The sequence below is a fragment of the Erinaceus europaeus genome, unplaced genomic scaffold, assembly GCF_950295315.1.
Source record: "Erinaceus europaeus unplaced genomic scaffold, mEriEur2.1 scaffold_775, whole genome shotgun sequence".
Classification (NCBI taxonomy): Eukaryota; Metazoa; Chordata; class Mammalia; order Eulipotyphla; family Erinaceidae; genus Erinaceus; species Erinaceus europaeus.
The window spans coordinates 25,010-48,552 of record NW_026647214.1 but is presented as its reverse complement, the minus strand read 5'-3'; the positions used below and the strand labels follow the sequence as shown (position 1 = coordinate 48,552).

At 41.1% G+C, this 23,543-nt stretch overlaps 1 protein-coding gene across 1 annotated transcript in view; it reads left to right on the top strand.

Moving 5' to 3' along the window:
• CD2AP (CD2 associated protein) overlaps positions 1-23,543 on the top strand; it is a 43,097-nt gene that overhangs the window by 8,959 nt on the left and 10,595 nt on the right. The window contains exons 6-12 of the mRNA XM_060183814.1: positions 1,400-1,436; positions 3,292-3,354; positions 13,996-14,161; positions 14,570-14,712; positions 16,855-16,912; positions 20,201-20,274; positions 22,832-22,944. Of these exons, the coding sequence (XP_060039797.1) occupies positions 1,400-1,436; positions 3,292-3,354; positions 13,996-14,161; positions 14,570-14,712; positions 16,855-16,912; positions 20,201-20,274; positions 22,832-22,944 (654 nt within the window). The remainder of the gene's footprint in view (positions 1-1,399; positions 1,437-3,291; positions 3,355-13,995; positions 14,162-14,569; positions 14,713-16,854; positions 16,913-20,200; positions 20,275-22,831; positions 22,945-23,543) is intronic.

Sequence of the window (23,543 nt, the reverse complement as noted above, 5' to 3'; positions counted from 1 at the left end):
CATGAGAAATGATAGAGAGAGAGAGAGAGAGAGAGAGAAAGATCCAGACATCACTCTGGTTGGTACATGTGCTGCTGGGGATTGAACTTGCGACCTCATGCTTGAGAGCCCAAAGCCTTATCCACTGTGCCACATCCTTGTAAAATTTAAGGAAGCTCATTTCTCCCAGGGAATAAAGTGGAGCTGAGTCATTCGCTGATGAGATTTTGCTTTTTTACATTGAATCCCCTTTCTCCCATAAGGGGGTGGATCTAATTGAGGTTTGTTTGTTTGTTTAAATATTTATTTTATTTATTCCCTTTTGTTGTCCTTGTTGTAGTTATTATTGTTATTTATTGGATAGGACAGAGAGAAATGGAGAGAGGAGGGGAAGACAGAGAGAGGGAGAGAAAGATAGACACCTGCAGACCTGCTTCACCGCCTGTGAAGCGACTCCCCTGCAGGTGGGGAGCCGGGGCTCAAACCGGGGTCTTTATGCTGGTCCTTGTACTTTGCACCACCTGTGTTTAACCCGCTGCGCTACAGCCCAACTCCCCTAATTGAGGTTTTTAAGTGAAGGAAAGGGAGTAAAGCGCACAGTACATGTATGATTTAGCTAAGTTAGAACCCTCTGACCCTCCCAGTCTTCTGTTTAAGTAGATGACTGGAGGTTACTCTGGAAACTTATGTTGTCTGAGTCCTGTTCATTTATCGATAGCTTTGATACATTTGCCAGTGTGCTTTATTTTTATAGTTGATGAACACTTTGGGCTGGCTTTCATTGACTTTATACAATGTTATCAGTACTTAATTCAGAAAAATCAAGTTCAGACACTTAGAAATGTGTTTCAAGATTTTCAAGTTATTAATAGAGACTTAAACCTAGTTTAATTTTTAATAAATTAAGGGAAGATGGACCATTACCTTTAGTCTCCTTGAAAATTTCAAAGGTCAGTAGTGAAAGCTGGGTTAATTACATACATTATTTATTTATTTTTACCAGGCCACGGTTTAGTTTTGGCTTATGGTGCTGGTTTGGAGAAATTCTTTGTTACTTTTAAGCAAAATTTCTTACTTTTCCTGCTGTCTTGCAAAGTGCACCCCCTCTCCAAACTTTGCTGTTACATAGGAATACAGTTGTGAGTGAAATCTTACATTTGGGATGATAGGATAGACTATTTCTGCTTCTTTTTCATGACCTTAAAAGTTAATCCAACTCAGTGGAATTTTTAAGTACTTGACTATTGATTGGGAAGACATTTGTTCCACGTACATTTCCAGTTAGTCATCTTTTTGTGGAGTAGTTAGTCTTTGTGACTTTGGCCAGGGATGGAATGACAAAGTGATAGGATCAGCGATTGGAACTCATTTAAACCAAATATTTAATGTGTTTAATTATTTTATCACCATTATTTTATAGAAACCAAAGAAACCACCACCTCCTGCTAAAGGTCCAGGTAAGTGGGACACACATGAGTTAGTTTGCTAATTTTTATATTTTAAGTTTTACATAAATTATTACTTTATATATTTTAATGAGATAGATAAATGGAGAGACAGGCCACACACACTCTCTCTCTCCCCCTCCCTTCACCCTCTCCCTCCCTTTCCCCCTTTGGTGCTGGGTGATTGAGCCTGGGACTGCAACACCTTAGGCATGAAAGCCTTTTGCATAACCAATATGCTGTCTCCCCAGCCGAAATCACTACTTTTTTTTTTTTTAGCATCATTCAACTATGATATGTTACAGACACCACTCTACGAAAATTGAGTGTGAGCATATATTAGTACTTATCATTTAAATAAATGTAATGTTGCCCAGTGGAGAAGTAATTACAGAAGCCAGACCTTCCCCATCATGATCCTGGGTCCATGCTCTCAGAAGGATATAGACTAGGAAAGCTTCCAGTGGAGAGGAGGGAATACAGAACTCTGGTGCTGGGAATTGTATGGAGTTGAACCCATCTGATCCTAATGTCTTGTTGATCATGATTATTTATTTATTTATTATTTCCAGAGCACTGCACAGCTCTAGTTTATGGTGGTGCGGGAGATTGAACCTGGTACTTTTGGACTTTGATCATGATTTTTAAACCAATTTAAAAAAAATGCAGTGTTTGCAAAAGAGGGCTCTTGAAAATAGTTTGCTCTAGTCATATATAATTTTGTGCCAATAAACTTAAATATAGACTTTTTAAAGAAGCTTAATATATTGACCTGGACAATAAGTTGTTCACCCCTTCCCGGTGAAATCCCTTTGCTAATGTCATAAATCAGTACTTACTATTTGTGTGTATGCTTCCCTCAGAGGTGTTGTTGTGGGATAAACTAGTGATTTTCAGAAATGACTTTGTTGGAATTGTGATCTTTCAAGACAATTCTCCTGCATGGTGGGGGTGAGGGGGGAGCCTCACATCTCCTGTGACGGGTGTTGGTACACTGTGCCCTCCACCAGTTTTCCTGTTGCTCCGCCACAGAATATTGAATCCTTAGAAGCGTTTATTATGTTTTTTTTTTTTTTTTTTAAGAGCTGGATTATGATGTGCCTAAAATTTTTCCAGAGTGGAAGTGTTATGATTCAGCTTTCTATCTTTAAGGTACACCATCCATTTATAAGTGTACTACACTATTTTCTTTGAAAGACACACTTTTTTTTTGTCAGAATGTTCCAAATCCTTTTGTGCCCCATGGTTTTTCCTTAGTTGACCTAAGGCCCAGAGCAAGGAGGGCATAGCTTCAGAGTAACTTTGTGATCTGCAAAGTGCTCAGTGGTTTAGACTTGACAAAAGTGCGAAACCCATTCTTGCTCCTCTGACCACATCCGCCTCTGGTTTTATGCCCAGCACTGCATTTACCAGAGTGGTATTCTGATCTCTCCCTCTAAAAAACATATAAGTCTCTGTCTCTGTCTCTCTCTCCAAAAAGTAATTTTGTAGGCATTGATTTTTGGATAGTTACTGTGATATTCACCATCTCATATTGACCTTCTAAGATTAAATCATTCCAAAGTTGTAGCAACATTTTAAGTCTCATTAGTAAGTATAGAACAACAGGTGTGCATACATGTCCGTGCGGAGTATTTCCATCATCATAGACAGTTATTCACCGGAGAATAACATTTTAGAGTATCAGACAAGAAGTCAAGACCACAGAGTCACTGCTTTCTTAGGGTAATAATGGCAGGTGCAAATTAGAAATAGAACATAGCACTTTAGTTCTCTCTGTTCAGCCATGTTTTCATGTCATTTTTAACCATCACTTTTTGATTCTGTAGTAATCTGCTGTCTAGATTAACTTTGTTTTTGTCTCTAGCTCCAAGGCCTGACCTGATAGCTACAGAGAAGAAGTATTTTCCTTTAAAGCCTGAAGAGAAAGGTGAGTCTGACTTTTCCAGATAAAGATCCCCCCCCAATGTGTGTTTATATACAATAGATCATTTTTACTGATTTTTTTTTTTTTAATAGTCTCTCACTATTTAGTCACAATGCTTGGAGTTTTCTGGTGCAATCATTTGGTCCGGATGGATAGTCTACTAAACTTTCACCTCTGCCAGTTTATATTAAATAGACAGATCATGGCTTTACTTGGGTGTTTATATTTGCAGTGATTCTCTAGCTGGGTTATATGTATACATACAAGAAACCTTTATTTCCCTATTGCCACTACTGGTTCCAAACCATTATTATGTCTTCAGACAGAATTGTCAGTACAGCCTTTATCTTATGTCCTACCTTGTTCCTGGTTAGTTTTAATGCGCTAGTTTTCAAAGATTCTGTCTGTGTGAGACAGAGATGGGAAGAGAGACTACTGTGCCCAGGATCATCCTCGGAACCTCACACATGCTCTCTGTCACTGAACCTTTTCCCCAGCTATGTAGTAGACACTTGAGAATAGTTTTAGGTTCCTAACAAACAAACAAACAAACACAAAACAGCGAGTACAGAGAGTTAACATGCCTTCTCTGCTTACAACATAGGCATGGGACAACATGAGACCCCTCCTGGTCCCAGCACCTTGCACAGGGCGTGTCACACATGTGCTGTCTACATCTGTCTGCATTGTGATCCTCATCTCTAGTCTTGGCGAAAGCCCATGTTTGTGGGAGTCAATCTTGTTTGCATACCCAGCATGTTGATTTCAGGGAACACCTTATTACCTTTTTCTTTTCAAATTCCCGGTCATTTTTGAAGTAACAGACTGAATTTGTCTTGAATCAACCAGAAAGCTCAACAGAAACGTGGCAAATGAAGGGTTTCAGACACTGGGAAAGTGGTGGGTGGTATGGACCTGTCACAGTGAATGAGATAACTCCTGAAATTACCTCATCTTGCCGTCTCGGTGGAATTTATGGTGGCAGAAAGAGGGAAGGTGGATAGAGGCTGGGTGTAAGTGAAATGGCACAATTTGTATGGAGGAGAAAGAATCCTTAATGATTTCAGCGTGTTCTCATTAAAGGGAGTCGGGTGGTATCGCAGTGGGTTAAGTGTACGTGGTGCAAAGCGCAAGGACCAGCGTAAGGATCCCGGTTCGAGCCCCCAGATTCCCACCTGCAGGGGAGTCGCTTCACAGGCAGTGAAGCAGGTCTGCAGGTGTCTTGTCTTTCTCTCTCTCCCCCTCTCTGGCTTCCCCTCCTCTCCATTTCTCTCCGTCCTATCTAACGACGACATCAGTAACAACAACAATAATAACTACAACAACAAAAAGACAATAAAGGCAACAAAAGGGAAAATAAATAAATAAATAAAAATGTTCTCATTAAGCCGACATGGCTTTAGTAAATTCTATGTGAGTAAAGGGGTGGGGGTGTCAATGCTGTGTCCTTGGACACATTTATTGGAAGTGAGAATCAGTGTCAGTCTGAATAGTTAACATTGATATAAATTAAATTAGAATTGGTGCAGGTAAATCAATATAGAGATAGTGTAGATTAATACTAGAGATTACATTGGTAAAGAGAAGAATATTGTAGATTAAGTCAGTGCTAGAAAAATTGTAACTAGTCCTAATTTTCAGAGTTTTAAGCCTTGTGGCAAGAAATACAATGTATTTCACCAGTTTCTGTGCTCATGTTTTTGTATCCTTGATGAGGATAATTTCAAGGGAACCTTTTATGCATTGTGTTGCATCAGTTTGATGAGTTTTATACAAATGCTTATAATCGTAATATCTTTTTTTTAAAAAAAACAACTACTTATTCCTTTTTGTTGTCCTTGTTTTATTGTTGTAATTATTGTTGTTGTTACTGATGTCGTCATTGTTGGATAGGACAGACAGAAAGAGGGGAAGATAGAGGGGGAAAGCAAGAAAGTTCAATCCCTGTGAGCACATGTACCAGAGTAATATCTGGTTCTCTCTCTCTCTCTCTTTCTCTCCTCCTATCTTGCTCATTCATTAATAAATAAGTAAAATCTTAAAAAAAAAAAAAAAAAAAAAAGAGGGAGAGAGAATGGAGTTGGAACCCCTACTCTGTCCCTGCCCCAAACCACCGTGTAGATCCCCGTCAGCCAGCTCAGAAGTTCTCCGTTCTGGTTTCTCTGAGGGAGCTCCGCTTTAGGCGTGCAGTAGAGTAATGGAAAGAAGCCCCTGAGCAAAGGTTTTTCTCCTGTCTTTCGAGAAGACTTTTCTGGACGTCTCTTTCAGTAGCTCACTTCATTCTCAGAACCTTCCTATGAAATAGGAGGGTAGGTAGAAGCTGTTGTTTATTTCGGACTGCCAGGTAGGGAGCCACATAAATCATAAGCGAGAAGGTAGCAAAGGCTCTACTTGGAGCCCACAACCACTTGCACGATGGTATTAACACACACCCGTCCTCCCTGTGGCCCTGGCCGGCGAAGAGTCTAGCCGACCGCTTCGGCTCAGCCTCCTCCTTTCTTTCCCCCTCTATCTGCCCCTGTTACAGTGAACTTCTGGAGCTTTTCTCTCAGGGTTTTTATTACAGCTTATAGAAGTGCGAATCTGGCTTCTGCCTTTTCAGTAGATTCTGAAGCAGTGTTAATCAGATCACAAGTTCCTGTAAGGAGAAACAAACTAACCACTCGATGGCAGTGTGGGTTTTTTGTTTCTTTTTTCTTAAAAGATATTTTTAAAAATTTGTGTTAGTGGTTTTACAAGATCCTGATAGTCCCACACCACCTCCCACCAGGGTTCTGTGTCCCCACAGCCCCAACAGCAACCACCACAGTTGTCACAAAGTAGCGGGGGCAGGGCAGCTGGTTTACGAATGTGTGTGTGTGGTTTTTTTTTTTTTTTTTTTTTTTTATAAAGTTCATGTGGTTCAGTTCTCTAGATTCCACATGAGCGAATTCACCTTTCACCTTTTTATTTATTTTGCTAAGCGTAATCCCCCGTCAGTTCCACCCGTTTAGTTCCAAACCTCATATCCCAGAGCTTCTTTTTTTCCCCCTCTTCTTTTTGTTAGTGATTTAATATTGACTCACGGAAGTTGTAAGATAATAGGCTGTAACCCTGTTATCTAATTCACCCCGACACCTGTCAGTACTTGCAAATGGCTTTTCCTTTTTCCTCCTTCCCCATCAGGTAAGAGAAACCATGCCTGGCTCTCTCTGGTGTTTCCCACTTTTTGCCATTTTGCTTCCCTTTTATTGATGGAATAAAAACAAGCTTCCTGGTGACAGATGCTTCAGGTCCTGGTGGGATAGGGGTACAGAGCCCTCTGCTTTGTTTCCCCTATAGTGTATCCCCCTGGGAGTATGGGTTCCAAAATTCTTTTTGGGGTGCAGAAGGTGGGAGTTCTGGCTTCTGTAATTGCTTCTCTGCTAACGTGGATGTTGGCAGGTGGATCCATAATTCCAGCGTTTCTCTTTCCCTAGTGGCTCAGGGCTCTGGGGAGGGGAGGTTCTGGGACACACTGGTGAAGTAAGTTGTCTGCCCAGGGAAGTCAGGATGGAATCATAGTAGCATTTAGATGCTGCTACGCAGTAAGATAGAAAACAGGACAAATGTTTAATGAACAGGAACCATCAAGAGGACTGGAAGAGATGAGAGTCGGGGCTTTAGGGCAGAAGAAAGCCTGGACGTCTCTGTTAGGTATGTTGCCAGCAGCCTACGTCTTAGTCATCTTTTCTTGAACTTTATAGCCAGCGTGAGGGTGGACTAGGAATAATTGTCTGGGAAGATGATGTCAGAGTTGAGAACAGAACAAGGAAGTAGGATTAGGGCAGAGAGTTACTTTGCAAACTTGAAGGAAATATATAAATGCCCTTAACTGTTTGCCACAGTGACTGACCCCAGGCCCGTGTCTGTTCCTGTTTAGCACTGGAGTCTGTACCACATCCGAGTCTGTCAGTCTGAGCTGACAGTCCGTGGTCACAGCTGGGAACATTCTAGGCTGTGCTCAGTTCAGGACCCGTCTTCTTCAGTGGCAGGGTAGGCTTGACCGAGCCTCCCTTCAGAGAGAGAGAGAGTGGGGCCGTCTCTGCCGTGCTAGTACGTAGGATCCCATGACTTCTTTAGCCAGTCATCTGCCAGGGAGCAGATCCCACTCTTTGGCTATTGTAAATAATGTAGTTGTGAATTAGGGTTAGGGGTGCCTGTGTCCTTGGAATAAATGCCTAGAGTAGAATTGCTGGATCAGAAGGCGTTTCTACTTGCTTCCAGATGTACATTTATTTATGTATTTATTTATGTATTTATTTATTTTTGCCTCCATGGTCATCACTGGGGCTTGGTGCCTACACTACACAACTACTGCTGCTGGAGGCCATCTTTATCCCATTGTTGTCGCTGCTGATGCTGCTGTTGGATAGGACAGAGAGAAATTGAGAGAGGAGTGAAGACAGATGGGGAGGAAAGGATCGACACCTGCAGACCTGCCTCACCCCCCGTCGCAGGTGTGGAGCCCGGGGCTCGAACTGGGATCCTCGCTCTGGTCCTTGCGCTTCGCATTATGTGCGCGGCCCTCTCCCCCATTATATTATTTTTAATTCAGTTGTGAATGAGACTTTTTTTTCCCCTCTTTTCCTCTGGTTCATCTTTTGTATAAAAAATTTAAGTTTATGTGTCCTGACACTTGACTGCATTTGACAGTTTGTCAGAGGGTGTTTTTTGCTTGCTTGTTTTGCCCGTATGGAGTCTTCTGGTATTCCATGCAAAGGATTATGTCATCTGTAGATAGCAGTAGCTCAACTTTCCCATTTCCAGTTTGGATCCATTTACTTTTCTGGTCTGATTGCTGTGACAGGTGCTCCCAGACCATGATGAACACGAGTTGTCAGAGCGGACACCGTTGTGCTGTTGTAGAATGTAGGATTTTCCTCATTGGTTGCATGATGTTGGCCTTGGGCTTAGTGACTATGGCCTTCGCTATGTTGGGGAATGTTCATTTATTCCTAGTTGTGGTAAAGATACTTATCAAAGGGATGTGTGGAATCTTTTTGACTGCCTTTTCGGTGTCTCTTGATGCAGTCTTGTGTTTTGTTCTTTTCATTCATATGTTAATCTGTTGTATGACAGTGATTTGCGTATTTGGAACCATTCCTTCATCCCAGGATGAGTCCTACTTGGTCTTGGTAGACTTTTCTCTCAATATGCTGCCGATCTGATTTACTAAGCCCTTTGCGTACTCTTGCTCAGGCCGTATTGCTCTGTAGCTTTCTGTTTGGAGGAGGTAGTCTTTCCTGCTCTGGGGATCAGATTCAGGTTGTTCTCCTAGAAGGTGTTTTTGAGAGTTCCAGCCACTTGGAGTAAGACTAGTTAGTTCGTCTCTCAGAACCTTAAGGAATTCAAAAGTAGGGGGTCGGGCAGTAGTGCAGCAGGTTAAGCGCAGGTGGCGCAAAGCTCAAGGACCAGAGTAAGGTTCCCGGTTCGAGCCCCCCGCTCCCCACCTGCAGGGGAGTCGCTTCACAGGTGGTGAAGCAGGTCTGCAGGTGTCTATCTTTCTCTCCTCCTCTCTGTCTTCCCCTCCTCTCTCCATTTCTCTCTGTCCTATCCAACAACAATGACATCAACAACAATAATAGCCACAACAAGGCTACAACAAGGGCAACAAAAGGGGGGAAAAATGGCCTCCAGGAGCAGTGGATTCATGGTGCAGGCACCGAGCCCCAGCAATAACCCTGGAGGCAAACAATAAAGAAAAAAGAATTCAAAAGTAAAGCCATCTGTGCCTGAACTTTTGTTTGTAGGGGGGCTTTTGATTACTGCTTCGGTTTCTGTGCTGGTCACTGGCCTGTTGTGGGTGTCTGCTTCCTTTTGAGTCAGTTCTAGAGGTAGCTTTACCCTGAGAATGTGTCCTTTCATCTGTGTTGTGCAAATTGTCTGCATACAGGTGTGTATGATGATCTCTTATGATCCCTTCCATTTCTGTCTCGTCAGTTAGAATTTTGCCTTTCACTTCTGATTATTTTTTCTCGCCCATAGCTTTCTCTTTTGATTTTCTTGATTAGCCTGACTGTTGTTAAAATTCCTGAGGCACTTGCCGGGCCGGCCAGCTTCACATCGGGTAACAGAGACCAGACACACGGCTGGGCAGGGCAGCTGTATTTCTTTATTCAGGAACAACGATTCACAAACTAAGACAAACTAATCACCAAACAGAACTCTGCTCTCTTTGCGGCGGCACCAGCACTCTTTCTCTTACTCTGGAACTCAGGAACCCAGGAACTCTGTCTCTCTGGCACTCTCTCTTACTCTGTAACTCTGAAACTCTCGAACTCAGGAACTCAAGAACTCTCGGACTCAGGAACCCTCTCTTACTCTCGAACTCTGAAACTCTCGCACCCTCGCACTCTCGAACTCCGGAACTCAGGAACTCTGTCACTGGGGAACTCAGGAACTCTGGCTAACTCTGGCACTCTCGAACTCAGGAACCCTCTCCCTTACTCTGGAACTCTGGAACTCTCTTACTGGGGAACCCTCTGAAACTCTCGGACTCCGGAACCCTCTCCCAGGGTCCCTTGGGGCGGGGCCAAGCAGGCCCGCGAAATTAACAGGACTCATCCAATTCTCTTGGAGGGGGAGGGCTAGAACAAGCCAATGTAAAGCATAGGACACCTGACCAATGAATTACCTTATTATTATTATTTTTAAATATCCTTTCACTGAATTAGCTCTTGGCTTCACTGATTTCTTCCCTCCCTGCCCCGCCCCTTATCAACATGTCATTTCATTCAATCCTATTGTGATTTTGAATAGTAGATTTTGCTGCATGTTTCTACGTACTGGCTGAAGTGGCAGTTTTGAGATGCCCACAGTCTTTATTAGGAACATAATTCTTCTGTGAGTCAGTAAAGGGAATACTTTCAACTAATGAAGTGTCAAAACCATGAAAATTGACATGTAGTAAAAAATAAATAAAAATATATTTTACCGTTCATATGCCTGCCATAGATTCTTAAATAAGTATTCTTTATTATGGTGGTGCAGTTTGCAAATCATTGCTCAGGGTCCACTTAAACTTTGTGCTCTGGAACTTCAGTGTAATGTAGTTTACCTTAGTGTGTTTTAAGATCCATTACAAGGCACTTAATACTGGAAGTACTGCACTCAAATGCCTTGTCATCTGTGTCACAATCTATAGCATACAAACTTAGTTGATAGCTGGTTTACGACTTCATTGTATTTTTACTTAGTATGCTTACCAAAAAAGGAAGTAATACTTAGCACTAATGTTCTACAAAGAACTTTTTTAAGGAGTGAGGGTTGTTAGTGGTTTACAGTACAAACAGCTGTTGCTGTATGTGTAAAATTTCTCAGTTTTCTGCTAAATACTCTCACCCCCAGCCTAGGTCCTCGCCACCATCAGACACCAAGACCTAAAAACCCCTCTTTCCCACAGTTTGGTGCAATACACCAAGCCTAGTCCAAATACTGCTTTGTGTTTCTGTAATATATTCATATTTGAACCTAAAATAATCTTGACCTCTTAAGATATAGCAGTGTCTTTTATTCCAGTTGCACAGACCTGAAATAGACCTTTAGCCAACTGTCTAAATATGGAGTTGCATAAAGTTAACCAGATACATGTAACAACTGTCACCTGCTATCTGCTAGAGAGATATCATTGTTACTATTACCATCATCATTCTTACAATTATTTTTTAAATTGCCCCTAGGGTTATTTCTGGGACTTGGGGCCTGCAAGACAAATCCCTCACTCCTGGCAGAAATTCAGAAGGAAGCAGGAGTTAGGGGGAGCAGAGGGAAAAGGAGACGTGGAACACCTGCAACACTGCTTCACCACTTGTGTGAAGCTTCCCCCTTGCGGGTGGGGGCCGGGTGCTGGACCCAGGTCCTTGCATATGGATGTTCTATTTATTTTTTTAGATTTTATTGATTTATTTACTTCTTGCCTCCAGGGTTATTGCTGGGGCTCGGTGCCTCACCAGGAATCCACACCGCTCCTGGAGGCTATTTCCCCCCCTTTTGTTGCCCTTGTTGTAGTCTTGTTGTGGTTATTATTGTTGTTGTTGATGTCGTTCATTGTTGGATAGGACAGAGAGAAATGGAGAGAGGAGGGGAAGACAGACACCTGCAGACCTGCTTCACCACCTGTGAAGAGACTCCCCTGCAGGTGGGGAGCCGGGGCCTCACACCAGGATCCTAACACCGGTCCTTGCACTTTGCACCACGTGCGCTTAACCAGCTGTGCTACCGCCCGACCCCCAATTTTATTTATTTTTTAATGAGAGAGATAAGAGAGAGGAAGAGAACCAGGCATTACTCTGGTACATTTATTGCTGTGGATGGAACTTGGGACCTCATACTTTAGAGTCTAACACTTTATCCTCTGCACCACCCTCCAGACCATGACTCATTTTTTAAAAGTAATATTCTGACAGTTTCCATTTTAATAATAATGAAGATATGAATATGAAAATACTTAGGAAAGGAGTAGAAGGTATCAGTTGGCAAAACCAGTGTGGTTCTAGATCACAAAGAATATGAAAGGAACGTGTAAACATCCCACACTGAACAAACGACGCTAGGTAACTAAGAAAAGTTATAAGAGACTGTAGTAAGTCAGAAAGGTCGGCTGGTCTAGTTGTTTTCAATCCTGGTCGTGTATCAGAGTTTCCTTGGTGTCTCAGAGTTTCTCTAAGACATGCCGATACCTCGGATCCCCTCTAGAATTCTTACAGGTCATGCTACATTAGTGTTTTTATAAAGTTGTACATACGATTCTAATCTGAAGACAAACTTTCTACTTGTATTTGTGGAAAATCTTGCACTGCTATGGCAGGGGCTGTGTATTGCTTTATTTCTTGCTCTGCTCAAACAAGAACAACATAGGGAGAGAGATTTCCAAATTCATACTGTGGAAATCAGGGACTTGTGTCCATACATCACACAAATTGTGTGTGTGTGTGTTTTACATACTACGCCACATCTGTTTAATTTGTTTGAGTGTTTCCTGTTGCAGTAAGCAGAAATCAGCTCAAGGCTCCTTTCCCTCCCACCTGTCTCTCCCTCCCTCCACCCTCACCCACTTCCTATTTCCCTCCCCTCCCAGTGCTCAGCTCTGGTTTATAGTGATACTGGGGATCGAAGCTGGAATGCCTGGTGTCTCTGGCACTAGTCTCTCTGCATAACCACCAAGCTGTTACAAAAGAGATAAAGAGCAAAATGACAGAATCCCAAAATATCTGGGAACCTCAGCTCACCCTAATGGGCTTAACAGAAGCTGTTCCACACACGTGGGTTTCTGTAAACAAAATACAGCGACGGTATTGAAAGCAGTCAGAGAGAAAGACTCCATGGTTAAAATAGATACTGAACTATCAAGCGGCAAAATAAAATAGTAAATCTTGTGTTTTATTTAAAAAAAAAAAAAAGAAGAAAAAAGAAAGCAGAAAACAGTGGAGTATCTCCAAATTATTGAAGGAAATAATTGCTAGCCTCGAATCACACAGTCAGTGAATTTATCTCCAGAAATAAGTGAGGACATGTTGGGAGCAAATGTGAATGCGTGCCTTATCACTGGAGTGTAGACAGAAAGGAGCTGATTGCATGTGTGAGGAAGGAGATCCAGGAACAGACGACAGAGGACCTCAGTAGGTGGGTCTATCTCCTTGCTGTGGTGTGGATGTTAATATCTCTGGAAGCATATAGGAATCAATGTTCAAGACAGGGATCTAGATGAAATGCAAGTATTTTGTGATGGAGCAGGAGCAGAATTTCTGTCTGACTGTATTTTGACTCTAGTACAACAAGAATGTGTTCTCTCCATGTCCAGACACCCACATACATGGGAGAATAGCATATCCTGCCGGGGATGATGACTAAGGATAGGCAGGAGAGCACCTTACTAGCCTGACCTGCTGCTTGTCTCCTGTGTTGGTGACATTGCTGTTACATTCTTGAGATTTGTGCTTTTGCTTTTGAAAGTAATAATTCGTTTTCCGCTGAAATCATTCTCATAAGATAAATACAAGTACTTTTTGCGTGTGTGTGCGTGTGTGTGCATGTGTGCCAAGCTTTTCTAAACTGTTAGGAAAATAGATTCAATTAAGTACATACTTGCCACTATTTGGATACTATTAAATTTGTTTAGTATTAATTTTTTAATGTAGACTTTAACAAAATTGATGCAACATTAATTTTAATGTAGGCTCTGTTGGGTATGGTACCGCTTGATGCCGGTGTTGATTTTCTTAGATTCACCTCCAAGAGTCCACTGAAAGAATGGAATGTATAATTTTCAGTTAGGATTTATGCATTTGTAATCAATCATTATTATGTCGGTGTTATTTTTCTGTTCATACTTACACAGCAATGAAATTACCTCTTTTCTATATATATATATAATATATCTATATCTGTACATATATTTATACATACATATACAGATATGTTGCTGTGTACTTTGTTAGTCATATTCTATTCTGTCTTACTGTAAATAAGATAGGTGAGGTTTTGGCTATTTTGCTCTATTTCATTAGCACACGTGCACACACACAATTTAATATTTTCTAACCTGGCGTTTGCTCCAAGAGAGTAGAGAAATATAAACAGTTCTGATTGCTGATAACTTGTTAAATATATATTTTTAATAATTAGATGACAAATCAACTCCGGAACAGAAACCTTCTAAACCAGTTGCTCCCCAAGTTCCACCCAAGAAGCCGAATCCACCCACGAAAGCCAATAATTTACTGAGATCTCCTGGAATAATGTTCCCAAAACGACCAGAAAAACCAGTACCCCCACCACCTCCCACAGCCAAGTAAGTTTTTCCTAGTTTTACGTTCACTTACTTAATTTTTGATGCTTTTGATATCATTCGCCTATCTAAATCCATAGCAAATTTTTGATATTTGTTCCCCATAATTTTCTACAGATTATAATAATTATTAATTGTTAGTTTATGATCAAAGTCAAAGCCTCAGTGAATACATATTAAACTCTTTATTTTTCTGTTAAATGTTAATGTTCAGAGGCTAGGTGAATATATATTAAGCTTTTACTCAGATTAGTGTTAGGATAGATATTTATGTCTATGGTAATTTTCTAGCACAGAAAACCAGTGTGTTAGGTTATAGCATCTTTATTCTCAAAACGCAAGTGTTAAAAATGACCATGTTTCAATGCAAACGATTTTTCTTCCCTGTGTTTCTGATTTTTCTCTTTTCAGGATTAATGGGGAAGTGTCTGCCATTTCATCAAAATTTGAAAATGAGCCAGTCTCAAAACCAAAGCTAGATTCTGAACAGTTACCGCCTAGGCCAAAATCAGTAGACTTAGATTCACTGACAAATAGGATCTCTAAAGAAACAGGTAAGCAATGTGTTAGAAAAGTGTAGTGCTTCACATGAAATGTCACCAATATAGTTTCAGAAATTACTTAAAATAATCTGTATGCAGTGATGCGTGGGCAGAGTTTAAACTTACTAAAATTGATGAAGTCAGAATAGAAAAAAAAAACAAAACCAAGATACATTAGCAGGATACCTATGATCTAGATGGTCTCTCAGTTCAGAGAACCAATATGAACACTAAAGATTACCCATTTATTGTTGTGTTCCTTTACAACGAGATAACCACACCATTCATCTCAGACACATATGAATAAATACCTTTTGGCTTTAGAAATACCATTTTTTATTTGTTTACTTGTGGCAGAGAAATAGAGAGGGGTGAGAGATTGAGAGGGAGAGACACCTGCAGCCCTGCTTCACCCATTGAGAAGCTTTCCCCCTGCAGGTGGGGGCTTGAACCTGCATCCTGGTGCATTGTGACATGTATGTTCAGCCGGGTGCACCACTGCCTGGGCCCTAGTTTTAGAAATTCAAAAATAAAGATTGCATGCGTTTTCAAGTCTTAAGACTTGATTATCTTAAGAAGACTTGTTTTCCACTGGCCCTTAAAACATTTTGTATTTTTCAAGTCGTGAAAATGCTCTATGATAGTCTATCTTCATTGCATGCTCCTAATATTTAAATTTACACTTCAAAGCAGCTAACACTTAAGATTTTTCTTTTGTCACTATATTGCAAAATATGTTGCCTTTCACATCTTTTAGGTGATTTTATTTTACTTCCCTCTCTTTAGTTTACCACTACTCCTTCAGTATGTGGATGTTTATTTAATTTCTTTTTTTTTGTATTATCTGTATTTCCTTATTGGATAGAGACAGAGATTGGAAGGCAAGGGGGAGATAGAGAGTGAAGGAGACAGACACCTGCAGCACTGCTGTACCACTTGGAAAACTTCCCCCTGCAGGTGGGGACTAGGGTCTCGAACCTGGGTCCTTGAGGGTCCTTGGCATTATAACGTGTGCTCAGACAGGTGCGTGGACACCCCTGGCCCTCCCAATGTGACCTTTTTTTAAAATTTTTTTTATTTTTGAGAGAGATGCAGAGAAAAACACAGAGAAATCCCAGTGGGCCATCTTAACACACATCTGGATCCTTCTCACTCTGCATGAAGTCACAGTCATTAACAGTTTGCAGAGATAGATGCTTTCTTTCCTAGAGGCATTCACTCAAACAGGTGTAGAGCGCTTCCTTTCGGGTGCAGGTCCCCATCCACCCGCTGCACACCTGCCTTGAGCGCTGCCCAGCTCTTGGCTTGCGGTGGTGAAGCCTCAGGCGCCGGAGTCTTCAGCATCAGCGTGGTACTGTCTCTTCCCCCACCCTCCAAGGTCGTCCCTACCGCCTTTTATGTTTTTATTTTAGATTTTTTTCCTCTTTATTTATTGGATAGAGACAGTCTGAAATCGAGAGGGAAGGAGGTGATGGAGGGAGAGAGACAGAGAGACACCTGCAGCCTTGCTTCACCACTCGTGAAGCTTTCCCCCTCAGGGAAAACCTGGGTCCTTGTACGCTGTGATGTGTGCGCTCAACCAGGCAGGCCACCACCTGGTCTGCCTCTTATGGTTTTCTTTTTCATGTATTTATTTATTCCCTTTTGCCGCCCTTGTTGTTTTATTGTTGTAGTTATTATTGTTGTTGTTGCTGTTAGGACAGAGAGAAATAGAGAGGGGAGGGGAAGACAGAGAGGGGGAGAGAAAGACAGACACCTGCAGACCTGCTTCACCGCCTGTGAAGTGACTCCCCTGCAGGTGGGGAGCCGGGGGCTTGAACTGGGATCCTTCCGCTGGTCCTTGTGCTTTGTGCCAGAGGCGCTTAACCCGCTGCGCTACCGCCCGACTCCCCTGGTCGGTTGTGTTTTTTTTTTTTTAATGAATAAAGAAGTCATTTATTGATGCTGAGGTTTCAGCACTGTTATTTTGTGCTCACTTATAGAACTATTTCCTTCACTCCTTCCAGCAGCAGATTGCCTTTAATGTGCTGCATTTATATTCTGTACAGTTCAGAAAATATAAACTTTTTTTTGATACTTGGAAATTTTATTTTGCACTTAGAAAAAAAAATTTAAGCCTTGACTCTTGATAATATTGTGACTATAATTATACAGGGAAAAAAGCCAGCCTGTTAAAGTCTCTGTTCAGCAGCAACAGCTACCTCGCTAAGAGGTTTGTTAATTCAAACCAAATAAAGATGTGAAAATACTGGAGAACCAGGCTGTGCTCTCCATGCAGGACCTTGCTTTCGAGGGAGAACAATTCGCTTGTTAGCTGGCCAGTCAGCGGGTGACGGGCAGACAGTCCTCTGAGCCCTCCTGCCGCCCATACGGCCAGAGCAGTTTCCCTTTGCCCACTAGCGCCTGCCCCCCTTGGGGAGGGGCCCAAACTGAGGCAGCAGAACGTCTGCTGCATTTACTGCTCTGAGAACCTCTCGCCCTCCTTCGACCTAGAGGTGACCGTTCCTCTCACCCCCCACCTTCTCTTGAGTTGACATGGGTGTACAGGATTACAAGATTTTCTAACTATGTTTCAGATGTAACTAACTCATAGCTCCCACCATCACGGTCATAGCTTCTGTGCCATTATACCCAAGCGAAAGTTTCTCTTCTTGGCTTCTTTTTCCTCCTCCTTCCAATCCCTCTGATAACCACCGAGGAGGTTTCACAGTCTCAAGCATCAGCGGGGTTGTTATCATTGTTACATTGGAAAGTTTGGTTTAGTTATCTGCTTTCCACACCAGTGGAAGCGTCCTGCAGTCACTCATTTCTTCCTTCACTTACTGTAACCACCTGCAGGCCTGTTCATTTTGCCCTAAGTGATACAGTGTCATCGTTGTGGTGGCCGTCTAGTATTCCACTCAGTATTTCTTTACTTCATTCAGTCATTTGTTGAAGTGTGCACTGTTTACTCCCTACTTTGGCTACTGTGCGTACTGCAGATGTGAACAGGGCTGTCTATGGCTCGACATATCCTTTCAGATTGGTTTTTTCATGACCTTTAGATATATGACTAGGGGTGATATCACAGGATTGCAACGTCCTTTATTTTTATAAAGTTTTTATTTTAAAATTTGATGGAATCAGCACTCACAATGAAAACATCATTTAAGGTTGTTGTTTTTTTTTTTCTTCTTCCCTTTTTTACTCTTTGTGTGTGTGTGTGTGTCTGTGTGGTTTTCTAATAGTGACAAGACTATTGGAGTCTGGGGTATCAGTTCCACTCCACCCCCACCACCTGCGGCGACTCATTTGAGTTTTTAGGCAGCAAAGGACACTCAGCTAGTGACATCAGCTGTATGGTGAACCGTTAACCTCCCAGTAAAACAAATAAAAATAAAGTGAAGTAGCTTTTTTAAAAAGGACATTTTCCAGACAGCAGCATGTGGGAATTGTTGGTAGAAGCAGCAGTCGTCTGCTGAGCGAGTTATTACAGACTCAATACTGTTACCACTACGCATAGAAAGTGCCTTGCTTTGCTGCTAGAAGTGGATTCTACCTGACTCGCTAGCTTATAATCAGCATATTCATTTTCTCACTTAATAATGTGACTCCCTAGTCTATCTGAAGTATCTGGCATGAAAGTTGTTAGTGAATGTTACCACCTTTCTCCTCCCTATTCCGTTTCGTAGTTTTCATTGTTGCCTACAGAGCATCTAAAGTCCTGACTCTAGAAAGCCGGGCACATACCGATCTGTAGTGGAACTTTCTATCTGTAAGACAGACATTTTTTACGACAGTCTGCTTGCTCTTTGCTTTTTATGTTTGTTTGTTTGTTTGTTTGTTTGTTTTTGTTGCGTCCCTTCACACTCTTTAGTGTTACAGATTGCAGCTCTGTCAAGTAAACCCAGCGTTTCTCATTTTCAAACACCCCCTCAGGAATTGGCTTAGGATAATCTCACTACCATAATTGTCAAGTGCGCATGGCAAATATTTCTACAACTGTGAAATGTCCAAGAAGCAAACTTTTTCAGATAGCTTTAAAACACAGTGACTTCTCACGTATTGTCCTCATTAGAGTCCTGGAAACTGCGACTTGAAGTGTAGCGACACACGTAGATGTCTGTGGACAGAACCATCTCACCATAGTCAGGTTGATACAAACAAGATTGAGTTTCCTGCAGCACATTTCTGATCACTAAAAATACACCAGATTTCAAGATCCAAAACTCACAGTCTATATACTTGTTATCTGTACACTGCTTATTCAGTTTAGGGCACAAGCCGAAAAACTACCCTAGACAGAATCCACTTTAGCACAGATGCTCCCACAGGCTTATCCGCCCAGACCGACACAGTATCTGTCTTCCCAGTGCACCTAGCGCGGGCATCTCTGGGCAGTAATAGGAAACCAGAGGACTTGGGGAAGACGCCTGTGTCTGCAGAGAGTCAGTATATCCGCAGGCGCCAGACACCAGACTGTGGCTGTGCTGGGGCAGGGGGGTAGGGTGGGTTTCTTCTTCTTTTTAAGTTGAGTGTTATTTTGAGGACATAACTCTACAAGCTAGAAAATTCAGTGGTAACATAACTGTTAAGAGCTTTTAAGTAAACAGGCAGGGCTGATGAAGTATTTTTGGGCGTGGTGTTACCTTTCTGATAGTTTTCGGAAGGAAATTTCAGACATGACTTCATACAAATGTCTTCACTGTTAAATAGAGAAAACATTCATTTTCTGCTGTTTTCTGTTGATTAATTTTTTAAACTTTTTTTTTTCAGGAAAAAAAAAATTTTCTGGAATTTTTCTAAGGTTCCAAGCTATTAAGTTAGAAAGCTACACTCTACTAAGCAAAACAAAACACCACGCCAAAATGTAGGAAACACCTGGGGAATAAAAGCAGAGCTTAAATAGTGATTTTTCTGATATTTTTTTCATGCCAGAAGTATTATAGAGGGTGCCATTAAAGCATTATGGACTTTTTATCTATTATTATGCTTGCTACCTATTGACTTTTAATCTATTATGCATGCTACCTCAAGTGTTGAATTCTGCCTTAATGATATTTTAAAGTAACATCTGCACATTTTACAGTATGTCATAGAATCTACACGATTTCTCTCACTCATTTATATGCTGAAAACTAACACTTGACTAAAAGCTGAGTGAGTTTTCGTGATGCCTAAGTTAATGAGTTGCTGTTCTGTTATTACTCTGACTTCTGAGGAAGTCCTGTCACTAAAACATCTCATAACTGTTTTATTTACTATGTAATAAGAAAAAAAAATGTTTCTTTTTACATTAATGTTGCAATTAATAGTAGAGCCTTTTCTTTTGAAAGACAAAGGACTCAGTCTGAAATCTAGTAAACATCTTTTGTTAGTTTGGATAAACTATAGCAGGTATATGTTAAACATTGAAGTGGCTTTGTGCATTCTACAGCTGTTCCTTTTTCCTACTCGGTAAAATAATTTTTTTGATTTAGTCTTTTTTTCTAGACATCCTATCCTTGACTTTTCTTTCCAGATTTTGTTTCCTAGCCTGTTTGCCATGTTTCCCTTCTTCCGTGTCAGGAAATTATCCTACCTTTCTCCATTTTGGTAAGATGACAACTTATAAAAGAAATCGAAGTCTATTCAGTGTATAAATGGTGCACACTGCGTTCTTTCCCTTTGTGCTTTTACTGAGCGTGTGCGTGTTTGTCTGGTCTAACCCCTTTTTGCTTTCCATTTTAAAATGAAATTCATGTTGAAATGTTTTCTTGAAGAAGATACTCTTTCAGTTAAAAAAACCTTTTTTTTTTTTTTTTAAGTCAGCAAGCATAAGTCAGTTTATCCCCTCCCCCGAATTGATATTTCAATTCTTTAAAATTCTGTGTCTTCTTAGAAAAATGTGTAGGCATGTAAGTGGCAGTGTGACTGCAGCAGTAATTGTCATGCCCTCCCCATCTCCACTATGTGTGTGTGACGCTGTTATTAGTCAAATGCGTCCTTGGTCCAGAATGTGCACTGCCACTAACTTAAAATGACTTTTCAGTGGAGAACCTGAGAAAGTTCTAGACTAGTGCAATTATTGGCCTTGGTGTTACAGTCAGAAACTGGACATATGGAAGGCTTTTTTTTTTAACCTAGCATGGTGTATGCTTTTGTAAATCTGTCTTTTTATTTAGCCTTTCAGTTTCATTTATCTTTATCCCTTTCTTGTGTTTTTATGTTTCCTTTCCTTTCTTTCTACAAGTTGCTTAAATATGCATTTGAAAATAATTCCGGCCAAAATGATTGAATTAAGAGGTTTTGTTGTTTTGTTTTTGATATTTTTTGCAGGATAAAGAAATTTTAGCTCTTCAAACTGCAGCTTGTTTTTCACATTTAAAAAAATATCACGTGTCTATGACATAGCATAGATAACAGGAGATCTTTGAATTTTAAATGCAGGGTCTTTCACATTATAGAATTACAGAATGAAGTCCTCATTAAAGCTACCATGCTCCTAATTGTAGTTTTCTAGTTACAATCGTGGTATGATTCTAGGCAAAAGTTGAGTGAAACATACTAGATTACCCACTGCGATTCATTAGCCTACTGACTAGACCTCAGGGAGGACGCTCAAAGTAAGCTCAGAATAGGAAGTTGAAAAAAGAATCGACAGAGGTCAGGAAATTCTTTGGAGTTGTTATAAAATGTGACGTGCCAGTGCTCCCTCTTTCTGCACCGTGGCTTGTTGCCTTCCATCCTTAAATCCTTTTTTTTTTCTAGGAGCCAGCTTTGCCAGGCAGTGAGCCCAATACAGGACATGAACCTGGGGCCTCAGGCCCGAAAGCCCGTTGCACTTCCGGTGTCAACTGTACCGTTTCCCTTAGTGCCCTTTCTCTTCTTCTGTCCGGAAAAGCGGGCCTGAAGTCTGGAAACCCTGGCCACTACAAAGCACTCTCTTTTTTCTAAATAACTCTGATCATAAACATCAATAAGTAAACTTTTTGGACAGTACTGATAAATACTTTTCGATTTGTTTCAGAAAGCAGAAGCCTCCAGGGAAATTAGTGTTTCATCAGTTTTTCCAGATCTGGCCTTTCCATACTCGTATTTTCACTATTTTTTTTTTTCTTTTCTTTTTCATTTAGATAGAGACAGGGAGTGACAACACAGCATGGGGTTTCCTCAGGCATCATGTCGCCTTGCATATGTGGACCCAGAGTGGGAACCTCAGGCATGGGCTGTCTTTTGGCCCAGGCAGATGAGGCCCAAAGCATCTGCTGCTTGACTGTGATAGTCTGAGTTTGGAATAGGGATTAAAGGAGGTTTATATTAATGTGGATGTATTCTCGCTGAGGTGGGTGTGTGTGTGTGTGAGATAATAGATACCTCAGGTTCAGAATTAAAGTTTAGCTCTCACTGCAAGGTTTTCTGGGTGACCTGAAAATAAGGAAAGTAGATCTCCCTGATTGAGAGATCTGCATAGTTTAGATTTGTCTTTAACCCAAGTTACTGGATTAAAGGTCAAAGAAGTGACCTATATATTCTTTCCTTTGGGTATCACATTTGCCTTAGATCTGTAAGTATTTGTTGGTTCTGACTGTGGCGATCTATACAGACGTGCAGTGAACAGCTTTCAGTCACAGGTACTTCACACATACATTTATCTGCTACAGTAGATCATAAATTTACTCTGTCAAGAATTACAGCAGCAGTCTCAGTACATTTGAGTTCTTACTATTTGACTATTGGAATACCACTTACAGTTTAAGACAAGTTTTCTATGCTAGTTGTTGCATATTGTACTTTATTATGGGATGAAGATTTGTTTTAACACACACACACGCACAGACACACACACACACACACACACACACACACACACCCTGCTCACCTCTAGCCTGTCCAAAGCCAAGGATCAGTCCTTGATCTTCATACTGTAAAATTAGTCTGATGCTTTTTAAATGTGCCATGTAAAGTTGACGTTGGTATTTAAAGTTGAGTTTTGATTTCCAAATGCATATGACAAGCCCAGGTCAACTTATCAGTTCAAGTGGTACTCTTTTTTTTTTTTTTTTCTTTTTCTTTTTTAAATTATAACTTGTCAAAAATCTAGAAGTACTACTGTTAATCTTCTAAAATGTACAGTTATCTACTAGTGGATTTCTTTAATCTCATTCTCCAGAACTTGTAAATTTTGATGACATAGCTTCCTCAGAAAACTTGCTGCATCTCACTGCAAATCGCCCAAAGATGCCTGGAAGAAGGTTGCCTGGCCGCTTCAACGGTGGACATTCTGTGAGTTACTCCTGTCACTGTAGCAGGTCGAGTGTCTTTCTGAAGACAAGGAGGATTTATATTCTACCCAGCTCAGAAATTAAGACAATAGCTACCTACTCGAGTGACAAACAGATGTTTACAGAATCAGAAATAAAGAGCTGTTCTGATGCCCACAGAAGATAGTCAGAAGGAATCAGGGAACCTGTCTTGTGTAATCTGCTTGTCCAGTAACAGTGACCAGGCGCGCGTGCACGCGTGTGCGTTCGTTCCTTCCGCTTTAGGAAGGAGTAAGAACACGTCTTTGAAATGCTGTTTTATTTCTCTCCTTCCGCCCTCTCTCCCTCTCTCTTTTCCTTCCTTCCTTCCCCTCTCCCCCCACCCACTTTTTCTTTCAAATACTGGATCCTTGATTCTAAATGTGTAACAAGGATTTTAAAGAGAGAATAGCGCGCTTCCACAAACTGAATTTGGGCCGAAAAACCATTTTCTATATTTCTCTAACTGTTCTGGGATGTGTCAGAACTCTAGTGTTTATATGTAAACTCCTTTTCGAAATAATTCTTTATGAGATTGGATAGGAAAGGGGAAAATTGAGACGAGGAACGGGGAGGTAGCAA